General features: G+C 43.2%; 1 protein-coding gene across 1 annotated transcript in view; it reads right to left on the reverse strand.

Annotated features, from left to right (window-relative positions):
• The window catches only part of CDK5RAP2 (CDK5 regulatory subunit associated protein 2), a 687227-nt gene that overhangs the window by 623366 nt on the left and 38210 nt on the right, over positions 1–25651 (reverse strand). The window contains exons 4-5 of the mRNA XM_069241280.1: positions 18521–18631; positions 11116–11192 (exon numbers count right to left, since the gene is read on the reverse strand). Of these exons, the coding sequence (XP_069097381.1) occupies positions 11116–11192; positions 18521–18631 (188 nt within the window). The remainder of the gene's footprint in view (positions 1–11115; positions 11193–18520; positions 18632–25651) is intronic.

Raw genomic sequence — 25651 nt, forward strand, 5'->3', positions numbered from 1 at the left:
TTGGAGGGTTTCTTCTGGACAGGGCCGCTGCCATCTCAAGTTATTGGTCCCCTTCTGGGCAGGCAGTCCCCTGTGGGGTTTGTGAAGGTCACTGATCCTGCAGGATGCACCGCCTTTTTGTAGCAGGCGTCTTGAAGCAGCAGACAGGCCGGTAGGGCTGGGAAAAAGTCAGTTGCCCTCTGGAGTTTTTACTGATGGTGTCGGCTCTTCAGTCCTTCTTTGCTGAGGGTGCCAGGAATCTGAAAAGCAAGTTCATGGGTGCCCCTAAATACTAGATTTGGGGTTGTTACAATGGTCAGAGGGCAGTAGCCAATGGCTACTCTTCCTGGGGGTGGCTACACCTTACTTGTGCCCACTCCCTTTGGGAAGAGAAGCACATTTCTATCCTTATTGGTCACTATCCTCCTAAGCAAGATAGAGGATCCTGCAAAGAGGGGGATCACTTCAACTCTGGAAACCTTAGGGGTGGTCCCAGCTGCAGTGGTCACTCCTCCTTAGTTTCCTGATTTTCCCGCTGGACCCGCTGCCAAATGTGGGGCTTGGGCCGGGGGTGGGCATCTTCACCAGCTGGAGTGCCCTTGGGCACTGTAACTGGAGGCCTGAGCCTTTGAGGCTCATTGCCAATTATGGAAGTTCCTGCAGGGGGGAACGTGTGAAGCACCTACACCCAGAGCAGGCTTTGTTCCTGACCACAGAGAACACAAAGGCTCTCACCCCTTTGGGTCAGAAACGTGTCTGTTAGTGCAGCTGGAACAGACTGGTAAGCTTTGCACTAAAGGGTTGAGTAAAATACAAGGGGGATCACTAAGATGCTCCCTATGTGCATTTTTCAATAAACCAGCACTGGCATCAGTGTAGGTTTATTGTGCTGAGACGTTTGATACCAAACTTCCCAGTCATCAGTTAAGCCATCATGGAGATGTGAAGTTTGTAATGACAAATTCCCAGTCCACGTACTTAATTTGGCTACACTGCACTTACAATGTCTAAGAATGGACTTAGACACTGTGGGGGCATATGCTCATGCTGCTATGCCCTCACCTGTGGTACAGTGCACCCTGCCTTAGGGCTGGAAGGCCTTCTAGAAGGGTGACTTACCTATGCCACAGGCAGTGGGCATGGCACCCTGGAAGGAATGCCATGTCAACTTTACCTTCTTCTCCCCATCAACACACACAATCTGCAATGGCAGTGTGCATGTGTTTGGTGAAGGTTCCCTTAGGGTGGCACAGTACATGTTGCAGCCTTTAGTGACCTTCCCTGGTCACAGATCCCTTGGTATACCTCTGGTACCTGTTACAAGGGACTTAGCTGTGTGCCAGGGGTGTGCCAACTGTGGAAATAATGGTACAGTTTAGGGAAAAAACACTGGTGTTGGAATCGGGTTAGCTGGATCCCAGCACACACTCAGTCAAGTTAGCATTAACATCAGGCACAAAGTGGAGGATGACCATGCCAAAAGGGGCACGTTCCTACACACCTGGCCTGCACAGATAGGCTGCAACCACCACCATTACCTTGGTGAACACCTGAGGGGCGCAGGTAAGGCCAAAGGGGAACAAGGTAAACTGAAAGTGCTTGTGGCCAATCGTAAACCACAAGTAACTTCTGTGGGTAGGCAGGACGGGGATGTGAAAATAAGCATCCTGCAAGTCCAACACTACCATCCAGTCTCCTGGGTCAAGAGCAGATAGAACCTGAGCCTGAGTGAGCATTTTGAACTTCTCCTTTCTGAGGGAAAGATTGAGAGACTGAAGATCTAGGAGAGGGCAGAGGCCTCGTCTTTTTTTACGCTAGAAAGCAACAGGAATAGTAATCCCAACCTGCTTGTGGCACAGGGATCCTCTCTATGGCTCCCTTGGCCAAGAGAACTGTAACCTCCTCGCAGAGAAATGCCAGGTGATCCTCCATCATTCGATTGTAGGATGGTGGCATGGATGGAGGGGTAGTCTTGAAAGGGAGGGAGCAGCCGCGACAGACTATGTGCAAAACCAACCTGTCTGACGTTATGGACTGCCAGCGGGGCAGGTGATGGCGAATCCTGCCTCTCACTGGTGGGGAAGCTTCATACTAAGAAGGTTTGGAGGCTGCAGCGGTGGGGGTCGGTCGGGTGGTGGTGGGCTGGCTTATCCACAAGGGCATTGGATCCCATGTCGCCAGCCACACAGAGGCTGGTCAGCATGTGCAGCACAGTGGCGCCACAAATGGGGCAAAAAGCAGACTGAGGGGAACGAGGGGCAGCTGTGAGGCCCAAAATCCTGGTTGTATCCCGGGACCGCTTAAAGCACTCAAGCGCATTGTCTACTCTGTCTCAGAAGAGACCGGTTGCAATCAAAGGGCATGTCCATAAGGGTGGATTGGACATCCCCCGAAAAGCCTGGCATAGCGCCTCAAGACCAATGTCGCAACCCAACTGGAGTTTTCTGCAATAATTAATCCAAAATAACCCTCAATATTATTGCCCCAATGAAAAATATAAAAACCTTTGTGATGCAAAAACCGGCACAACCCTTGAATCATAAACAAACTGCAACTATTGAAACAAAAAAGCCATGCTCTATAATGTCAATTGTGAAAGGCCAACTCTAAAACTGAGAAAGAACTGAGACAACTCTGTAACTATCTACAAAATGGAAATTTGCTCAGCCAAAAGAAGCTACTATTAAGACCACAGAAACGGCAAGAAACCTAACAAATGTTTTTTCAAATTCTACAATTAACCTGCAGCACTGCATATATCATCCCTTCAAGTTACTTCCTTTCAAGTACTATATGATAATCTCAGCTTCTAGTTCATAAAAAAATCGAACATCAGAAGAATCATCAAAAATAGCCCCTAAACCTCCATCTTAAGACTTTCTATTACCAGTCAGCCCTACCAGTCAACTAGCAAACACCACACTAAAGCTACTCTCAATCACTTTGATCTTATATCACCTACAGACCTATAAAAGAACTTATCACGAAGTTTCCCCTTTTGGCTCTATATAAGATTCATACACTCTGTACAGAAAAAAACTGTTCGTCTCCATACTGGCAAGTCTTCAATGCTTCTCAGCAAGCACTATATTCTGAGTTTTTAAAACAAGCTATGAAAGCCCAATCCTCAAATTTACAGTATAAATATTACTTTACCTGCAAACAGGACACCCTTTCTTCTCAGCTATTTATGGCCAAAAAAAATAAGAAATTCCATGCCTCCTTCCAACTCACAAAGTACCTAGAATCAAGCAAGCAACTATCAGAATTACAATTTGACTTAAGAGTAAATGACAATACAAAAACCGCAGCATTTGACACTGTCGACAACACAATACTTCTAGCTTGCCTCAATACTGATCTTGGCATTCATGGAAAGGCCCAAGCTTGGATATGAACCTTCCTAACAAACAAGAAACAATTTGTCAAACTAGATCAATTTACTTCCAAACACACCAACATCATCCATTGGGTCCCACAAGGGTGGCCCCTCTCAATAGTACTATTCCACATATACATGCAACCCCTATTTGATTTCATCTCTTTCGGTCTAAGTTTTAAAATGTATGCTAATGATACGCAGATTCTAGAAGACCACCATAAAGACAGTCCTGATTCCTCAGCCATTGGCCCTTGCCTGGTTTCCACCAAATCCTGCGTAAATAAAAATTTCCATTGGGTTAACATGGAAAAAACAGAAATACTAATATTTGGTCTAAATAATCCCTTTGTGCTCCCTTTCAGTCAGTCATCGGATTAGGAAACACCAAGTGCTCCTGTTACAATAGCAAAATAGTTGTGGATTATATTGGACTCAGATGTCTCATTTATTCCCCTCCAACCCCCGAAGTTCAAGCAATTACCAGAAAGGTTGATCGTCTTCTCTACAACATCTCCAAAATCTGCTCTATGGGGGTCTTACTACAAAGGATACTTCGTCGCTCCTTTGCTGCGTTGATCGGTCTCCGGCCCTGACAACATGCTCTCCACAAGATCTGGCGACACTTCCTCATGCCAGTTCTGCGGGGGAGAACGGATTTATGGACGGATGATAGGGGATATTTTGCTCAGGCCATGGAGCAGCTTTAGTAAACTTCCATCTTCGCCGGCGATTGGCCACTCCCCAAAGCTAGAGGCCTGATTTAGAACTCGACGGACGGGTCGAGCATGTTGTCAGGGCCGGAGACCGATCAACGCAGCAAAGGAGCGACGATGGGTGTGCGGCCTGGCCAGGCCCCATGAAGGAGACAGGACTTGTGGAGCCACTGCAGTCCTCCCTTCTAGTGCTGATGAGGACAGACGCCCGGAAGAACAAACAATGGAGGTGCTGGACCTAAGATCCTGAGCTTGGAGAGATGCAGCCAGCAGTGAGGAAGTCTGTGCTTTTTGAACTGGGCCTCTGGTGAATGGGGGCCCTGCGGGCCTCGGCCAGAAGGCACACTCAGGGCGGCTGCACCAGGAGAACTGGGAGAGTACAGGTGCGTGTGAGATGAGGTGAGAGACTGACAAATACAAAGTCTTGGATACGAGAAGATGGAACCCAAGGTGGTGGCCTAAAAGGGCCCCCTAGCCCCGCAAAAGAAACAGCCCCCATCTGCAACTGAAAAATACCCACCAGCTAGCGAGTGGAAAGCCAACAGGAAAGGCTCCACAGATGGAAGTGACCTGGACAGTGAGTACCCTAGAGAAGTAGAGTATCACTTGCCACTATGACCCGCCCAAAGATGACGGGGGAAGTGGCCCAGCCATCCCAACACATTAAACTAGATAAGTATGCCTTCCTGAAATACTCAACAGCAGGCCCGGTCAGAGGACCCCCCCAGGAGGGTGATGTGCTCACACTTAAGGACATCATGAAGGCGATACAGAGGGTCCGCGGCTCCCATGAGACAAAAATGTATTCTGTCTGGCAGAGGTCATGCTACTCCAGATGGATCTCCGCACAGTGGGCGAGATAGAAAAAGAGACTAAGGACACCATCTTAGCCCTGGCTGCGGAAACCAAAACACTAAAGAGCAAGTAAATGGACTACGGGACAAAGCAAGGCAGACTGGAAGTCTTTGAAGGCCATGCCCGACGACATAATATCAGGGTAGTCGGAGTCCTGGACAGGGCAAAGGGCCCCAGTACAGACCTATTCTTAGGAGGACTTAATTCTCAACACACTTAAACTACAAGGTCTGTCCAAGTTCTTTTCCATAGAATGTGACATAGAGATCTGGGTGGACTGCCGCCGCCAGGGGCCGCACCACATACTTTCATTGCCTGCATCTTAACCACAGAGACCCCGAAGTGATCCTACAAGCTGCACACAACAGGCCACCCCTAAAATATGAGAAAGCAGTCATTAGCTTTTTTTCTGTATTTTACCCTATGGGTTCAGCGTCTCTGCCATAGCTTTACTGAAGTAAAGAAGGCACTGAGAAATCAAGAACTTAAGTACTCAACGCTGTTTCCCGCCAAACTGCTGTGGTGGCAGAGGGGAAAATATGGTACTTTGGGTCAGCTGAAGAGGCGTGGAACTGGATTGAGGGTTGGCGATTAGCAACGGACACTAAAGTGTGCCAAAGTTTCCAGCTCCAGAGGGCTGACGAGCGCGGCCCAAATCGATGGTTCTTAGGGGATGAAGGAGGTTGAATATTACCCCCTTTCGAGATTCAAAATAACTGTCCCACCAGACAACACTGCAGAGGGGGCCATCAGGGATTGGCCCAATGCCCCCGGCTGAGGCCTGGGACTACAGAAGTGAACTTTGACAGTAATACGGTCAGCTTGGTGTTTCATAAGAGAACTGAGATGATGGAAAATGTTGAACCACTAAGGGGCTGGATGGCCTGGGGGGCCTAGGACTCAACAACGACATACAGTAAGACAATGGGTGGGTGGAACGCAAGGGCACATTGGTTGGTTGTGTCCACCGACACCCTGTTTCATTAGAAACCAGCTGGGGGTAACAGGAACCCTGCAATGTTGGGAGAGTGGGCATACAGAGTATGCCGTTCATGGTCAGCAGAGGCGGGGGGGATTTATTAGTTGTGGGTTACTGCTGTTCTTGTTTTGTCTGCACAATCTATCTTTCTGCACTGTCGGATGTGCCCACCCACATCACCCTCTCTGGGCCCAGAGACTAGCGAGGAGCCCAAATAGGCCTACTTGGGCCATGACCCTGGATGAGACATAGGAGAAATGGCAGGAGATAGCTCAGTAAAACTTATACCCTGGAATGCCAATGGGCTCAGAGATAAAATTAAGAGGAGGATAGTACTGCAATATCTGAAGAGCCAAGTGCCTGAAGTGGTACTAATGCGAGAAACACACATTCTGGACAACAACTGTTGCATTCTAGATAGGTGGGGATTCAAGATGGTAGCCCATGTGGGATATAAGTTGGGCTCAAGAGGGGTTGGAATCTTAGTGAAGCAAACGATCCTGCTTATGATTCAGGGTTCTTGACTCGACACACGTGGAAGGTATGTGGCACTGTCGGGAATCTGGGAGGGTCGCACACTTAATATTTGCTTTGTTTATGTCCCGTCGCAGCTGCATCCATCTATACTTCCAGACTTGAGTGTTGTAATGCTGCAATTGCCCAGGTGCATACTTCTTATGAGAGGGAACTTCAATTTAACGATGGATAAGATGTCGGATTACTGGCAGCCCAGACCCCTTGCCAATTTTGTTACTGCGCTGGGACCAATAGATGTCTGGCACGCACGCACAAACAGTCCCAGAGAACAACAGTATATTGTCCACTCAGGAGCCCATGGAAGCCTTTTTGCGCACTCCTTACACACCAGCAACATGAACAACACTACTCTTGAGGTTCAGCACCTGGCAAGAGGGATAACAGATCTTTCCCTGGCATGGGCGCAATACATGCTATGCTGAGGAACTGCGAGAGGGATTAACCCAATGAGCCCCTGGTACCTAACAACATCCTGTACGTGGGGTTTGACTAGGGCCATGGAGCACTAGTTTACAGAGAATATTGCCTCCACTGGCTCAGCCCAGATTCTTTGGGAGGTCCACAAGACCTCCCAAAGAATCTGTCATGGGCCAGGTAGTTTTCCTCATTTCGGGGTTTAGGAAGAACAAGAGAACAAAAATGGAGGAACTCAAATGAGAGATTATGACTCAGGAACGACTCCTTAACTAGACAGCAAGCCCAGAAGTGTGGCTCACGCTTGCTCGTAAACAGAGGGACCACCAAGATCTAGCAACAGAGGCTGCAAGAGCGGTACGCACACCACGCAGCATCGCCTCTAAGAAGCAGCAAACAAAACTGCCAAGTTATTGGCAAGGCTCAATAAGAGGGATAAGACCAGGCAATGGGTACTGGAGGTTCAGACCCGGGAGGGAAGGCCAGTGAGAGAGAGGTGTCAAATAGCTGAAGCATTTGAGAACTACTACTCCCTGATATATGCCCCGGTGATGCAGACCCTGCTCCAGGACACACGCCTGCAGAGTCTGTCAGAGGCTGATAATGATCTCTTGGAGGCAGACATAATTGAAGGGGAGATATTGATGGTGACAGAACAGCTTCACCTCGGTAAAGCCATGGGCCCTAATCAATCAATCAATCAGTACATTTGTAAGGCGCGCTACTCACCCGCGAGGGTCTCAAGGCACTGAAGGGTGGGGGGGGGGGGGGGTGAGCTAAAGGGATTCACACTGAGTTTTGCAAAATGTTAACCACCAGGTTAGCCCCTCATCTGCTCACAATGTTTAAAGACAGTAGGCAGAGGGGAGTCTTGCCACATGATCAGAGACTGGTGACCATTATGGTCATACATAAGGAGGGAAGGTCCCCTGGCAAATGTGCCTTACATCTGCTGATATCACTTCTCAACATGTTGGTCAAGATATTAGCTAAAGTGCTTGCCATGCACCTGATCAAGTTAATTTCCTCCATAATACACCCGAACCAATTGGGCTTCATGCCCCCATAGGAGTACAGTCCTCAATCTTCACCGCCTCCAAGGGATGTTTGGACGATCGGTGGCACTACAGGAACAGGCACTGGTGCTGTCCTTGGATGCCAGGATGGCATTTGACACAGTGGAATGGAACTACATCTTTAAGGTCTTGGCTAGATTTCGCTTTAGCCCAAAGTTTTCTACATGGAGTCAGACTGCTATATACAGGCCGCTTGCCCAGGTTAAGATGTATGGCGGTATATCCTGAGAAATCAAACTTCAGAGGGGAACCAGGAAGCCCTGTCTCTGTTGGTCTTTGCCCTTGCTCTTGAACCCCCTGGCAGAATGGATCTGACAAGATCCATTGGTCAGGGATCTACAGTAGGAGTGACAATGGGAGGAAGAAATATCATTATACCCAGACAAAGTGATGCTCTTTGTGACTACCTAGAGCTCACCGTGGATAGTTTGATGCAGATTATCACAATTTTCGGTAACTACTCAGGATATACTATAAACTGGCACAAATCCCAGGTATACTTGCTGATGGCCTAGATGCAGCGTTTGCCGCCAGATTGTGCAGTGAAGGGGGCCACCAAGGATTTTCATTACCTTGGAATCTATTTGACTCCTGATGCGGACCACTTTTCCCAGAAGAACTTAGCTCCCTTGCTAGACAGATTGAAGCGGGATGTGAGGCATTGGAGGTCACTGCCGCTCTTGCTACTGGGGAAGGCGGCACTGTTCAAAATTATGTCTCAGCCCCACTTTCAATAAGCCCTGCAGAATACCCTTTATGAAGTCGTTAGATCATTTTTCAAAGTGATAGAGGGAGAAATTCATACCCTGCTCTGGGACGGAGGCCCAACAAGAATAACTCTACCAAAACTAAAGAGGCGGCTGGTATGATGAGGGCGTTGAGATGCCAGATGGCCAGAAATATCATTGGGCATCGCAACTGGACACCATCAGCCACTGGGCCATCCTCCCATGACAGAGCCGGCAATCCGTATAGACCTTTCTGTGTTTGGGCACCTCATGGATAATTAGGGGCACTGTACGGGGGTCCGTGAGGGGACTCTTGCCTGACCCCACGTGGTCAGTAGTACAATTGTGGCACAAGGTTACTGAGTAACTGGGGGTGGAAAAACAAGGTGATGCAGGTAACCCCAGTATGGGAGATGGAAAGTCTGGGGACACTATGGAGGCAACCAGGGTTCAATAAGTGGGACCTCATGGGAATCTCGAAAGTGTGTAATATTCACCTCCTTCGTTTAGGCAAGAATACCAATTGGCCTCCACTGAGACCAACAGGTATATGTAGATCCGGCATGCCATCAGAACAGTCCATCTGAGGGACACTGACATCGAGGAATCTTCGCTGTTGGAAGATAGCCTACTACATGAATGTATGCCCCAACAGGCTAGGTCTGTGACCTACAAGAAGATCATCAATCATACACCAGATTCCTTGACTGAGCAGAAAGAAAAGGGGGAGACTTAGAAGAAGGGGAGTGGGAGGAAGCCCTGGCAGCCCCAAGAGAGGTAGCTATACGATCCAGGATTAGGCCAGTTCAGTTGCAGATTCTAGACCACGCATACTACATCCATACCACACTGCTTAAGATGGAGAAGCCAGGGGAGGCAAATTGCCTATGTGACTGTGGACAAAGAGACATTTTTCTAAACATCCTCTGGGACTGCCCGGTGTTGCAACATTACTAGACGGCAGTGGTGGAACGTCTGGAAGAAGTTTGAGGTGAAGGCGTAAATGTCTCTGTGAAACAGTGTGTATTGAATATCTAGGGTGACACCGATGTTGTCAGGGCTCAGCGGATATGAATGAAAATAGGACTAAGTGTGGCTAAAAGGAACATTGCAAAATTTTGGGAAACCAGACAGTCCTGGAAGCCAGTACTGGTGTATGATAGCAGAGCAAGTGGTTTATGAGGGCACTGGGGGAAAATTTGGAATAACTGGAATGCCTACTGTGGCCATATATGTGGTGTTCCACACCGACCTGAAGATGACACGGAATATCCCCTAAGCTTATCAGACAAACATGTTGAGAGGTGATGGGAGTTTGGGAGTGGGGGTGATGGGGTTGGGTTGTTTGATGATGATGTGCAATGTAAATTACCATTGATTTGGCAGACTGTGGTTGTACTTCTATTGTTAATAAAAAAAGAATTGATAAAAAAGAAATACCTAGTCTTATCTAGATTGCTCTACTACACACATCCACCTTCCTCAACACACTGTTAAAGACACTAAAAAAAAAATACCAAAAAAAATAAAAAAAAAGAGGAGCAAGAATCATCATCTTTGGCCCGAAAAAAACATGAACACATATTATCCCACTGCGCCAAACTAGTGTGGCTTCCTATCATTCAACAAATCAAAACTGAACACTCTGCCATTTGGAAAGTAGCACTTGGCTCTCCCCTGTTGCCCTCTCCAAATTCTGTAAAGTTTTAGCTGAAGTTGAAAAGAAATCTTTGCTTTGGCAAAGACTACAAGCACTCTACCTGCAAATGGAGAAGAAAATGCTTTGAAGGGAAACCATTCTCCAAAGCGGTCCTGAAATATGGAGCTTTCTCCCTCCTTCCCACAAAGATGCCATATACCTCAAACCTTTTGAATCCAAGTTAACAACGAACTTATTAAACATCCTGATGGATACCCATTGAACTTATATAAGTTTGCCTCTGTTCTTTCCTAATCTGAATGTGCATGCTATGTTTGACAGCTACCCAGCCTCCGAATGGTCTGTAATCGTAATGTCTTCTCTTCCCTTTTCTCTTTCCAATGCTTTGCATAGTCATTTGCTGCACTCTCTCTTCCTATCACTCTTGATCTCACCGTCTTGCATCTAGAAATGAGGCTGATCTGGTATGAATTTTACATAATAAATAAATACATACAAATACTATAAGAATCAGAATGTCTAATTTAGAATCACATAGCTTTTTTGGGCATCTAATTTGCATGCCCACAAACCTTTATGATTCTGCACTGATAGGTATGTTCACTAAACATTAACATTTTCTGCAGATTTTAACATTTAAGAAATACATTCAACAAAAAACTGTAAATACGTAGATGTATTTTAACACTTGCCTTAAACAGTTAGGTAAATAATGTGTTGCACGGATTTGTCATAACAGATCTCACACACACATAAAGCGGTCTAACATATGTTAACAAATGCAATACTTACGAGGCTTTAACAAGCAGATTGTGTTTTTCTTGCAGATGATGTTTCAGACTTTCTACTTCAACCTTCAGCTCAATATTCTATTAAAATAAAGAGGTCAGGGACAGAAAGAATTCCACACTTGTGTACAAAGAGTAAAGCATAAATATGAGATGTGAATTATACAGTGATGGCAGGCAAACAACAGAAATGAATGGTAGAACTGTATAAAAGAGAATTACGTTACTTACCTAGACATTATCTACTTTAAATTCTCAACATCGCTCATATATGAAGGGTCATCACTTAGTTGGGTAAGTAAAATTTGTAGAGCTATTCATGTTTTATATAAAATTATTGTCCTTTATTTAGGAAGGCTGTTAAATACTATAGTTTTAGCTTTGTCTTTTTTGCATGATTGCTGACAGTTCCTTAACAGTGGTGGTAGTGGGTGAGTGGGTGGCGGGGATGGTGGGGGGGAATGAGGCAACAGGAGACTGGCACAAACACCAACAGTAGGATGGTAAGGAAGAGGCAACCCAAAGACACAGAACATCGAACACACCTCGGATCTCAGCTGGTAGCAGTTGAAGCTCCTGCAGCATAGCGTGGTTGAATGAATGGACATTATGGCCTTTAAATATGCTTGTAGGTTTGCTCAAAGGAAATTATAAAATAAATGAGAGAAAAGGAGACACTTACATTGACAAGATTCTACGTTACAGCTAGATTATCTGAAATATTATGTAAATCCATCTGGGTCTTATCAATGGGATAAGGAGAGGTCCTCAGGTGGAAGAGAAAGTTTTTGTTTGGGAGGACAATTTTTAAAGAGGCTATCTGCAGTGAGTTTTAACACCTTATGTTTAAGAGGTTAGTTAATACTGTCACACAACAAGATAATGGACGTAGTGCTGAAACTTTTCATACACTCACCCCCAGTCACAGATCTGGGTTAAATCCACTGTTCGTTTGCTCACTATTCCACCCTAGTTTGGACCCAGCCATATGAAGACTGATCTACTGATCTATTTACACTGAAATCTCACTTTATCAAAGATAGGATATATGAATGGAAGGACTTTATTCAGGTCTTGAAGTAGCTACAAATCACAGGGTAGGAGGTGAAGTTGATCCAAAACAAATTGTAAGAGAATGATAAAGAGGAGGCCATGAAAACAATATAATGTGAGTGCTTCAAGGCCACAATCAGGGAGAAGTATGGCAACAGGCACAGGTAGAAAAAGGGAGAGTATACAGGTTGAACCCATTTTAAACTATAGGGTGTTGCAGGATAAATTGGTTTATGAATGGAAGGACTTTATTCAGGTCTTGAAGTAGCTACAAATCACAGGGTAGGAGGTGAAGTTGATCCCCATAACTGAAATGAAGAAAAAGGAAGAGATGAAGGAGAGAGGGCCAACAGAAGGCTGGAAAGATTAGGGTGCACAGAAGAGTGAACTTTAAGGTCCTAGAAGAAGATAAAGGCATGACACCCAGTAGAGGACCAACATTACATAGATTTTGAGAACACTTAGGGACTTTTTAAACCATGGAATTTGCTTCTCCCATGACTCTATCAGTGAGCCACAAAAAGGCTGGGCACATTCTATGCATGCAAAAGCAAGAAAGCAATTGTGAGCGTGCCAAGCAGAAAGGTGCCCTGGACAATTGGCTACATGGTCAAATATCATACAATGTATTATAAGAATATAAGCCGTCTCGGGGTAGTCAAACACTTTAGTGGTGTATAGCATCATTTCATACGCTGACGACACCCAGCTCATCATCTCCTTCACAAGGAACCCATCTACCGCCAAGAATAACCTACACACCAGACTCCTCACCATCGCTAACTGGATGACAGCAAGCCACCTCAAACTGAACTCAGAAAAAAATGAGATCATCATCTTCGGTCCCAACAAGACAGCATGGAACGACTCTTGGTGGCCCACCACCCTTGGACCACTCCCAACACCCACCACCCATGCACGCAATTGCGGCATTATACTGGACTCATCTCTCTCCATGACTCAGCAAATCAACGCCATATCATCTTCCTGCTTCAACACCCTTCGCATGCTACGCAAGACTTTCAAATGGATTCCTTTAGAAACAAGAAGAACGGTCACCCACGCCCTCATAAGAAGCAGACTGGACTACTGCAACGCCCTCTACGCAGGGACCACAGCCAAGCCTCAGAGAAAACTCCAGCGAATCCAGAAAGCAGCCACACGTCTCCTCAACCTCCCTTGCCACAAACACATCTCCGCCCACCTCAGATCCCTACACTGGCTGCCCATCAACAAAAGGATCATTTTCAAAATCCTTGTCCACGCTCACAAAGCCCTCCACGACACCAGACCGGCTGACCTCAACGAACGAATCAACTTCCACAAACCAACTTGACAGCTCCGCTCCGCCGACCTCCCCCTCGCTACAGTCCCCCGCATCCAACGCACCACCTCCGGCAGCAGATCCTTCTCCCACCTCGCCGCCAAAACCTGGAACTCCCTCCCCACCAACCTAAGCAAAACCCAGGACCTCCTAACCTTCAGAAAGCACCTCAAAATAGGTCTCTTTGAGCAGTAACCACCCCCACCCCCATCCCCCTCCCCCTCCCGCGGCTTGAGACCCTACCGGGTGAGTAGAGCGCTTAAGAAATGTGTTTGATTGATTGATTGTAAAGTGGCAATCTACCATTGATTAGGTCTGATGCAGACAATTTATTCATAAGGAAGTAAACAACCTGCAACTGTGGGTGTTATACAGACCCTTCTCTTTGAAAACCATTAATTTTAAACCATTACTAAAACAGAATCAATCTAATTCTTTTGGAGCAATGTAGATGGGACAATGCTACCCTTTTACTTTCGAATGCAGAGAAGGCATTCAATGAACCAGAACTCTTATCAGCAAATTACCAGACGAAGTATCAGAGACAGTTCCATACATGGGATGGGCAGCTGTTTTCTAAGTGGGAAGCTACTCTCCTTTGAGAATTTTAGCCAGAAGGTAGGTGAAAATATAATCCACATTTTATCATATTTGCTTTATTAAAAAGAAGTATTCAGGGGGAAAAAAAAAAACGGTCTGCAAACTAAAAGAGAACATAACAGATTTCGATAAGATGACTGACATGGCGGCGATAGAAGGACCTGTTTCCTACAATACATAAAATAGCAGACTTCACCAATGAGTAGTTCTTGCTACTAGTAACTCTCCAGCCTTTTGGAAGTAGTTCTCCTCGGTGTAACCTGATCTACTAAATTGGAAGCTTTCGCTCAGTTGAATTAGTATATGTACATCAAAACTGAAAAGAATGGATTTTCAGAACTCATAAGTGGATGTTTGGAGAAAAATGGATGAAAAAAATACATTTATATTTGATATTTGAGTGCAACAAATTGTGCGGTGTTTCGCGAGACTTTATACAAGAAATATTAACTTGGTCCCAGGGGCATTGCAGCTATGGCTCATATGTATTCTTCACATAAAGGAATTCCAAATTGACAAATCCTTTTTTACATTACTCCTGGCAACTCAGCACCAACGTGATCACAGTTGGTAATTTTGCACATTGTGACCACTGATATAATCTTTTCTATGTGGTCACCTTTGAGACACAAATTATATTAGCAGCTCAGGATGATTTTTACTGAACATAAGAGGCTCTTATTTCAGAAAAGGTTGGAGAGCCCTGTAATAAAGAATAGCCAAGGCCTGGCGGAGTGCATTAGATGTTTTAAGATACGAGTGGATTCCTGTCATCCTGTTGCTTGTGCTATAGACCAAGTTTAGATTGAAGATGTAATAAGGGACAATTTCCCACCACATCAATTGCGGATACTTTCGAGAGACCCGACTAAAGAATCCTTTGCTTGAAAACATTCTGGAGTGGTTAAAACGGTAATAAAAGCAGCATTGCTTACTTTAGATTAGAATTGATATTGAGAATGCTTTTCCAGCTGGGCCTAGGATTTCAGCTTCTCTGTGGGGTTAATTCATGCCACCTGGGTCTACTTTCTACCCCTTGTGCCCACCTTCTTTTACTGCTGGTTATGTGGCTTACCCCACTGTTTATTTTGTTCATTAGTTCAACATTATCTGCCCTTTTAGGGAGTTGGATTTAAAAGAAATGAATGTTTAACAGGATGATATTGACTTGATGTGGTTTTGTATTTGATATCAACAGATGTAGCTGCACAACATCTCATTATTGAACAGTATTCGCAACAGGTGTTTCACATGCCTCTTAAATCCCATTTACAGATTTTGTGTGTTTTGGGTACAGTTTTTTTTTCTCTTTCTTTCTGTGGGTCATAAAGGTTTGGGAAATATTAGACTCAATGCAAATATGAGACTGTGATAGCATTCTATTAACATGGTGTGGATCTAGTACAAAGACTATTGTGCAAAGTAAAGCACAAGGTACCTCTCACCTTAGGCTAGCTGAAAATTGGTTCCAGTCTCCTAGGATGGATCCTCTGCAACTAGGTGTCTTGTGTTGTCGCGTAGGCTCTCATTATCTTAATGAGACTACTGGATTTGGGCAGCAGAATCACTTGCATTGTGTGGGACTGAGTCTGAACCCACTACAGGTGACACCTGTCAGCCTAATCCGGGTTTTGCTCTGGCTAACTAGCAGCTCCTCATCTCCACCCAAGAGCAGGGGTGATTGGGCAGCCGAGCTCATGACACGATTGATTCCTTAGAGAAACCCTGGTCATTCAGATCACATCCGTTTCTCTCTTACATTAGTCTCACATATAGAAGGACAATCAGAGGCAGAATATATTTCAATAAGGTTTTATTGAAGCAACTGCACCTTCGATGATGAAGCATGTACTGCAATAACTAGGACAATAAAGCATGACAGGATTAAAATTGTGACAAGGAAAGTGAAGCATAAAAATAAAGCTACCATATTGTCACTAGAGTTGTTAAAATAGCTCCTACCTAAGCTATGTTAGAGCGCAGCATGTTAAGCTCTAGTTCTGCCCTTCAGGTTCCCCTGGGAAGACATCATCCCTCATATGTGAGCAAGAGGCCTGTAGTCTACATAAACAGCTGTAACGAAGCATTCAGCAATCAGCATACAGTTGTGGTCATCTAGCTGGAATCTCCCTCTAACGTACAGGGGTCAAAGTAGTGTTTTTATAATAAAACAGCTGATGTTCCAAGAAAGGATCCCTAGTGTGTATGTTTCTATGAACACTAGAGACAAAGCATTACCACACGTTTGTCTGCAACCTATCTTACTGCAGCCTTGAGAAAAGCACAGTGAAAAAATGTCTTGTTTAAGAACGCAGTGCTGACCTAGGCAAAGAACAGCTAGATAGAGAAAATGAAACAAGACAGCAAATGTGGCTATTGTTAAAATAATAGACAAAGCTGAATACAATACAATATATCTAGGTTAAAGTGCACAGGGGCAGGCCTAGTTTGCTAAAATAATGTGTATGAAGTTGTAACTAAAATGGCTACACAACAGTGTGACAAACTCTTCTAAAAAAGATATCAGTGCAACAACATTAGACTTAAAACTAGCTTGACACTCAAAAACACCCATCTCTTTTACAGCACAGACTACTCAGTTCTTTTTATTGGGGTTGGACATCTTTGCACATGATTCCTTATGTGAAAAGCAAGTAAGGTAAAAACAAAAGCATACATTTACATTAACTGTATAGGCAAGTACAACATATAGGCTAGCCAAAGACAAAACAAATAGGCAAAATACAATGATAGGAAAAGCATGGAAGGGGAAAAGAAAAGATCACATTATTTGCCCGAGGCTTCTGGCAAATTAAATTATAACTAGCAATTCTATTCTTCTACAATGATCTACAGTGCTACTGCGTGGCTAGGGTTGTTACTGGAAAACTACATGGGAGAAATTTCACTTGAAGCCTCTAACACATTCCATTTGAAGGGGACTCTGACGAGATGCTTGCTACTCAACTGGTAACTACTTTTGCCAGTTACGAATCATTTGCGCAGATGGCTACGCCCTCCACAAGAAACTAAATTTAACCTTTGTGGGGAAGATGAACATCAGCGAGAAGATTAATAAAAAGGCCACTTAAGCAGTGGAACTTTCTCTTATCAAGGTCATAAACATCTATCTTCGAACCTTGAATGTGCGGAAGTTGAGGAAGCACAACTCACTTTCTCAACAACCATTGTTCTTGAATGCCATTATCGCGGTCGGTCATTGAATCCAACATCCTGACATTAAATAAAATTTGCAATTTTAATATATTTTCAGGGATTGACTGTTTTGTAAATGAAATATGCATTGGTAATTTAACAGGCACAAGCGTATCCTGCCCCATACTGCCACTTTTTTTTGTTTAACCAGACTGCTTATATATCGCACTTTCTACTTCCAACACATCTAGCCCAATTACCCTATACATGCTATGACATCAGAACCATAGTTTTTTTTTTTTTTTTTTACACATTATGCACAATTGATGGTGTCCACAATCTTATAAACATGTTTTATATAAATTCTGACATATAGCTTTGCCGAAAAAAAGACTTTAATTCTTGAGACGGCTCCAAGACACTTAGCACGGGGGAGGAGGTACAAAACACATGTCAACTGTTATATAAATGATGCTTTGAACCAATTAAGGAACCAGATATTGATTACATGAGTGTTATTAAAACAAAATAAAATTACTGAACAGCACAGCAGCCTCCTCATTATTATAGCTTAATATGGCTCTAAAGAAAATACTAATTGTATACTTATCCTTGATAAAGTATGAAAGTGTAGTACACTACTTATATGAAAGCTTGTAAAAAAACAAAGGCAATAGTCTTAACCCACAAACTAGGATACAAAAGGTCCTTTATCTTTCATGATCATTTTGCCACGAATAAGGGCAACTGGGTGGACCCGGTACCACTTTACTAAAAGTAATATTAAGGGAGGTTTCAGACTGCCTTACCCTTATGAAAAGAACTAGTGGAAACACTACACTGATGCCAGCATAGCCCTATGTTTAGATTATAGGTTTTCCTTCAGGCTACATAAGTGTGTCTGATGCCTTTAAACAGCCACAGACATCCAACAGGCAGTGTATATTCCTGGAGATGACATGTACTTCTGTGAACAGACCCAGGAAAACAAGTGACACTAACCTAAGAAAAGCTAATAGCAGTAAAAAGCCCTGTTGATGTCCACCAACTACCAGCAGGACCATTAATATTCTACGACTTACAATGAGTAAAGATCAACACTCACTGTACCTGCTAGTGAAAGGCTAGGAGTGTGTGATAAATATCTTCCAGTAACAGAAGAATATTACAGCTAAAGAACTAGGGCCTCGCTGAAGCAACACAAGATGTGTAATACAAATGCATCAAATGTTTGTGAGCTTTTCTACTTTTTTGTTTGTTTGTTTTTTACACTTACTGTTCTGTAGATATTCTCATTGGCACCATCAAATTTTTCCTTAACTTGTTCTTCTAGAAAATATATTCGAAGCTTCAAGTTAAAGTTTTCTTTTTTTAAATCAGTGATTTGCTGTTAAAAGGAAAAAGCAACATTAATCAGTGGCTGGCATAATAAAAGCTAAAAGACAAACGACTTTATTCTCACACCAAAATACAACACTTGAAAAACGGTTTACAACATTAATGCTAATGGCTGGAAATCTAATACGGTGGACATAAGCTGTAGACGCTTGCACAGGGTTCCTTTAGAAATTCATAGTTATCAAAAGCATATCCTAAAATCCTCTGATACAAGAAGGTGAATTTAGATGTCGATTATGGAGCTTACTGTACATCATGAGATTAAGACAAATTAATATGAATGCTGCCGAACATGGCACATATTAGACAATTAAGAGGAAAATAACTGAATGGATTTGCTGGATTCATTTACTTCAAGAATCTTACAAAATTAGTAAACCTGAAGCACAGGTCCCTTAATCTAGTTAAAAGGGGCAATAAGGACAACACGATTCTCACATCGCATAGGACTATCTTTATTACCAAACTGCATTTAATACCTTAAAACTGAAATAAACCATATTGTACTACTGCATCATGTCAACATTTTCAACTGACCGGCTATTCAACCTTTTCATCTAAATTAATAAATGAACCAACTTGCCTTTCAATGGAGCAGTGTCTCAGATAGTGATTGCTACATTTATCTTCATTTATTTTGCCAGGACTAGTGAAGGATAAATTAGGGTCAAATATGTGGCATGCACTTACAAGAAACCTAGAGATGTCTTATCAGTTATGTAGCACATCAAATTGGAAATGCAAAATTCTGGTGAAAATCACAGGCTTGGACATTTTATGAAGCAAAAACGTTGAAAAAGCAAACCACAATGGAGAGTCCTCAAATAAGATAGCTGGTGATTATAACCTCGTGGGACCGCTTGGACACCGAAATGATTATAGTGATGTCAATTCCCCCTGTTCCATTTGATCAAATGCTTAGGGTAGCAGTACTCTGAAGGAATTAACTCTCCCATTCACAGCAAACTCCACAAGGTTTCTTTTTATTTCAGACAAGATGGCTCAAAAACACAATTAGTAGACTTTGGCAGATAAATCCGGAGGAGCAAGATGTCTTTCCTTCCTGTCAAACCGGACATGATTCCCCATATGAATAGCACATGCCATCTAGCTAGGTTTTGGGCTGGATATCCAAATACATGGACACAGCTCACCAAGCATGAATAGTTCTGAACTGTTGTGCATGAAAATATAAAGGAGTACCAACCCTCCGCTAGTTGTTCACCAATAGCTCACTAAAACCCTTCTTTATGTTGTGAAATAAGTATGGACTTGGAGACATTGAATTAGCAAATTATAACAAAGTAGTTGGTAACACACCAGACAAGTTCAGTTCAAACATGTCGGCAGGTCTTCCTCAGAGGAACACTTACGTTTTGAAAAGAAAGATGGTAGAACGTGGTTTAGTCTGAGATAACGTCTTGTATGCAAAATTTAGGGCCATTGGTCAAATGTACTGTAATCATGTTTAATCATGAACAGGTTTTTCTGAATTTCTCTGCAACACCGTGAAAGTGGTTGAGATTTGAAAGGTCTGTGTCATTCCGGTTCCAAAGGAACTCTCAGATATATGCTATGTAGCTGTCATGACACACTTTTAGGCTTAAGGTATGGAGAACATAACTAATTAATGAAGTCTTTCTCTGTTTCTCGGGACCTACTAAGACTAGATCTCAAAGCTAATGCTCTGCCTGGTAAACAGACAATAAGGCTGGTTGCCATCACTATATTTAAGGAACTGTAAAATATTTGAGTCATGCTTCCTAATGACATAGTTGAAGAAGCAGAATCTTCAGAGTGAGTTCACCCAATTGTCCGGCTCCAAGAAATACTAGCATATTATGGTGAGGTATAGATTTGAGGGCACTGGACTGCTGTAAAGTAATTAACAACCATCCTTTGCCAAACTTAATGAGATGATTTAATTGTTGGGGGATGCCACAGTCTTTTCAACAGCGAAAATAAATAACACTGTCCTATTTACTACTTTTATCATACATTTTGTTCTGATGTGCTTTAAGATAATGCTATTTGTTTTGACCTATGCCTCTTCGGTTTTCCAAAGGGCTGGCAAGGTTTCACATACATAAGTACTTTAGTCTCAAGATGACATTGTGGTATTTTTAGAGAACGAGGAATCGAACAAGGAAGTATTTAAAGAAGTGCCCTTGAAGATAAAAAAGAAAGATGTTGAAGTAAAACTCTGGTCTTTTCGCAAGACTACAAGGATCAAACCTAAGTTCTATCGCCCTATCAAAGTAATTAGAAACAACAAAAGACATATCGAGACAGAATATGGCAAATGCTGAAACTAATTCTAATTGCAATAAGGTGAGAGTTGTTATAGAAAAAAAGACTGACTCCTAGCTCTGGTGTGGAGTCCAACATTTTGGAAATCCCTTCCAGTTCAACTCTGATTCTTCAGCGTGCACCCCTGCACAGCCTCCATAGGAGGAATACACAGCAGAACATCAATAAACAGGTTAAGGGCAGGAAACCTTCTTGGAGGGTGTGCCATGGCTTAAATATTCTCTGTATTGGATCTCTCTGGGCTTGCATCTTATGGTTACATATTGCATAGGTTTCATGTTCTCATGTTATAGTTGTTAAAAAAGAAAAAATCAGTTATATCCATATTCAAGTGCATATCATTAGTATCTTTGCTAGGATGCTCCTTGATTGTCTGTATCCATTATTCTTTCCAGCTAGTCTTTTCCTTTCACTGTTCTACAATCATGTACACCCACTCATTACCCTTCAACATTCAAAGGTGTTAAGGGATGGTGATAAAGTAGGATGCTGTACTGGTAGTGCTCATTAAAGATTCCAGGGTTCTGCTTCTGCATGCTCTCATCATTTAACAACCATTCTTCTCAATGGAAAAGCCAATTAGTCTTCGACCCTTGGTAATTATACTCTAGCTATCACATGAACACGGGAATCACTTACCAAGTCTTTAAGAGATTTCTCAAGCTGGTGTCGCCCAGGATCTAATGGGATGTGAATTTGTCTGTTTAATAAAGCCATGAACTCCCAGTGTACTGAGTAATGCTGTGCCCCCTCTTACTTGATCTTTCTGGATCCCAGATCTAACTTAAACTTGGAAGGGCTGTAATCAGTGCCTATGTTATTTTTAAACAGCGAACCTGGAAACCATCCCAATTTCAGAATAAATTGAATAGAATGAGCATTACATTCAGGGCCAAATGTGTTAGTATTGATAACATTTTACCATGTCACTACATACCACTCTGTCCATAAAAGAAAATCTCTGCTGCACACCGGTTTTATAGACTATAAAGAAGCTTTTGATGGGGTGAAAAAGCATAGGCCCTGGAAGAATTCCCACAGATGGAACGGGAGTGTAGAAAATGTTATTACAGACTCAGGATATCAGAAGTATGTTGATTTGCAAAGATGCAGGAATCAGGAGTCATGCTAAAAACAAAAATGTAGTAGCCAAACTGTGCACTGACTTAAGGATGCCATTATTGGCAAAGGAGTGAGCACATTATAATCAGCCAGATTCAGGAATGTTTACAGCACGATGGGGCCATTGACAAGCACAATGAGTTAGGTCAATTTATGGTGCTGAGCTTTGGGGACATATGAATTCTAGGTGTCTGACCACGGTAGAAAACCGTTTTATACGAAACTTCCTGAAGTTGCCGACGAGCACCCCTCTCATCCCGCTCAGATTCGACTTAGCCCTAAACGAAATACACAATGAAATTTCACTAAGACCATTAATGTACTGGATTCGTCTGTGGACCTCAGAGTATCGGTCCACTCTCCACATAGCACTTGATGAACTCCTCTCAAGTGACAACGTACTAAAGATCCCTTGGTTCAGACATATCAGAGATACGTGTAAATTCATTAAAATGGAGGAGGTGTGGAGTGCCCCTCATAATTTGACCAAGGAAATAAAGGAGCGTGTAAAAAGGTGCTATTGGGAGAACATTTTGGCCCAAATTTGGTTAAAAAATCATGGCAGTCTGACTCTACAGTTTTTAGACCACAAATGTAGCCCCAAATTTGAGGCCTATATGGATAATGTAAATCCTCCCTATACTAAAACACTATTCATTAAGTTCAGATTAGGGACTCTCCCGCTAAAGACATTTACAGCACAATGGAGATCGGAGGACTCTAATTCAATATACTGCCATCATTGTCAAAAGACAAAAGAGTCACTCACGCACTTTATGCTTTTCTGCCCAAGATATCTGGTACCTAGGAAAAAGTGGATTGCTCCATTGTGTAGGGCAGTTGGGATAAGGGAATGGAATACAGCATTACGACTTCTAATAACTGACACAAATGATAAAATAGTCTTTTCTGTTGCGGGATATTTGCGAAGTGCATGGGCCATAAGAACAAGAGAATTATTATAAACATGTATTTTTAACACATTGGTTTTAGATTATATGCATTTTATATACTAGGTTTTTATTGGATGAAGCTAAAACTTCAATGGCCTCGATCTTTAGATTTAAAGAATAATGATGATTTGCTTGTCTTTTACAAATTTGTGACCCCATTATTCTTCTAGGGTTCTTAAAACAAATTATAGAATTTTCACCCTTTATACCAGACAACTGAGATAAATTATAAAATTGGTGCCTCTGCGATAAGACACTTATAGAACATAGGGGAGATATGAACTAGAGAATTTTTATAATCATGTGTTTTTTATTAATCTGGTTTTAGATTATATTTATTCAGTTTGATAAGTCTTAAATTGATTGGAGCCAATTTTAATGATTTAATATTTTTATACTCTTTAGGACATTGTAAAAACCTTTAAAATAATGTTATCCTTATATCTTTATAATTGTTAATTGATGTGCCCTCTGACCATGTAAATGTTTTGTATCTTTTACTTTTATGGCTTGCAGCCGAAATAAAGTTATATAAAGTAAAAGTAAAAGAGTTAGGTCAGTTGAGATGTGGAAATATGGGATGGTTCCTGAGCCCCACTAATCAGTGGAGGAAATGGAGTATTAAAAGCCAAAGACAAGCTGATTTTGGACTTTCACAACAGTGATCGCCATGATAACTGGACTCTAAGAAAGAGAAGAAAAAACAAAAGGGCGCAAAAAAGCCTCAAAGAGTAGCAGAGACGACACATCAGGTCAGGAAGTCCAAGCCACACATAACCAGGGTGCCTGGAAAAGAGGACACCACCCAGTGCTGACTTTATAAAAGAAAAAGTGCCAGGGCCCACAATTTTATCAGATGCCCAGCGCTCCTGAATGCCTTGGGCTGTCGAATACGAAGGCTATATGGTCTTGATTCCACTTCATGCCTCTTTCTACCACCACCATAATCTCTAGTACAGAGTTGGTTAAGACTATTCTCAAGCCTGCAAGTTATGGGGACTGACGCACAATGAGATGTGTGATGTCTTCAGGATCATACAGTTTTGTTGAAGTGGGAAAGCTGAGATTAGTCTGCTCATTCCTCAGGCCATAAAAAGCCAGCAGCATTAACCCCCATTTGGAACAGAACATCCTAATTACACAACAAGGGTAAGCGCCAGTAAGATCAATCAATCGGGTATTTGTAGAGCGCGGCTTGTCACCCGTGAGGGTAACCAGGGGCTTGGAGTCTCAATCGAAGAACCAAGTCTTGAGCTCTTTTCTGAATTCAATCATTGTAGGGGAGGTACGAAGGTGGAAGAGGAGGGAGCTCCAGGCCTTTGTAGCGAGATGGGAGAAGGAGCAACCTCCGGTGCAGCAGCAGCGTCTACAAGGCATCTGTGCAAGAGACAGGTGTGCAGAGCGGAGGTTCCTGCGGGGGGTGGTGTAAGTGCAGGTGTTGGTTCACGTAGGTGGGTCCTTGGTCATGGAGGGCTTTGTAGGTGTGGGGAAGGAGCTTAGAGTGGCATCTCTTAGGAGCCAGTGGAGGTCTTTGAAGTGCTGGGAGTTGTGGGCACTCTTGGGCAGATTGAGAATCAGTCTGGCAGCTGCGTTCTGTATTGATTGGAGCCTCTGTGTGAGCTTGGTGGTGATGTCTAGAGTGTGTTGCCGTAGTCAAGAGGGCTGGTAATCACTACATAAGTAATTGTCTTTCTTGTGTTGATAGGGAGCCACGTGAAATATTTCTGGAGCATGTGAAGGGTGTGGAAGCAGGCTGATGTAACAGAGTTGACCTGACGTCTCACGGAGAGTTCGCTGTCTAGGATGATGCAGAGGTTGTGGGGGTAGGTCTTTCGGCATGGGGGTGGGCCGAGTTCCAACGGCCAACAGGAATCGTTCCAGAGGGTGGTGTTTTTGCCAAAGATAAGAACTTCCTTCTTGTCTCTGTTCAGCTTTAAGCAATTGTCCTTCATCCACGCTGAGATGTTCTTTATTCAGTTGTAGAAATTTGTCTTAGAAGCGGTGGGGTTAGCAGAGTGATAGGACAAGCTGAGTGTCATCGACATAGAAGATGATGTTGAATTTGTGCGATCTGACTATGTCCGCGAGGGGAGTCATGTAGATGTTGAAGAATGTGGGGCTGAGGGACGAGCCCTAGGGACCCACGCAGATATTTGTAATGGTATATGTATTTAAACACTAACTCCATCTTGACCACTTACTCCATTTTGTGCTTAGCTTTAGGTGCCGTCACAGTGGCGGCGCAGGGTTTTTCCACACCAAGCTGGTTTTCCACACTGAACACGTTTTCGCTCTTCTCACCAGAGCCGGGTCATACCGTGCTAGAACATATTATGGGTGATGGGGTTACGATAAGAGTGTACAAGAATGAGAATGTTTTCATCAGGGAAAGGTACAGCTGTCTCAGAAATGCGCACTGGGGCCTGGCAAATTCTTTTGGGTGTTTTAAACACAGAGAGTACTACTGCCAGTGTGCCGATTTCATAAATGAAGGGAGGAGGGTTACTAGAATCTTCCTCGAGTTAGTTTAAGGTATAAAGGGCGAGCAAAACTTAGCGCTGAGACAGAGTAGCTCCACTGAGTGTGGATACACTGCTCAGGAAAATCCCATTCAGGGATTTTCT

The sequence above is a fragment of the Pleurodeles waltl genome, chromosome 6, assembly GCF_031143425.1.
Source record: "Pleurodeles waltl isolate 20211129_DDA chromosome 6, aPleWal1.hap1.20221129, whole genome shotgun sequence".
Lineage (NCBI taxonomy): Eukaryota > Metazoa > Chordata > Amphibia > Caudata > Salamandridae > Pleurodeles > Pleurodeles waltl.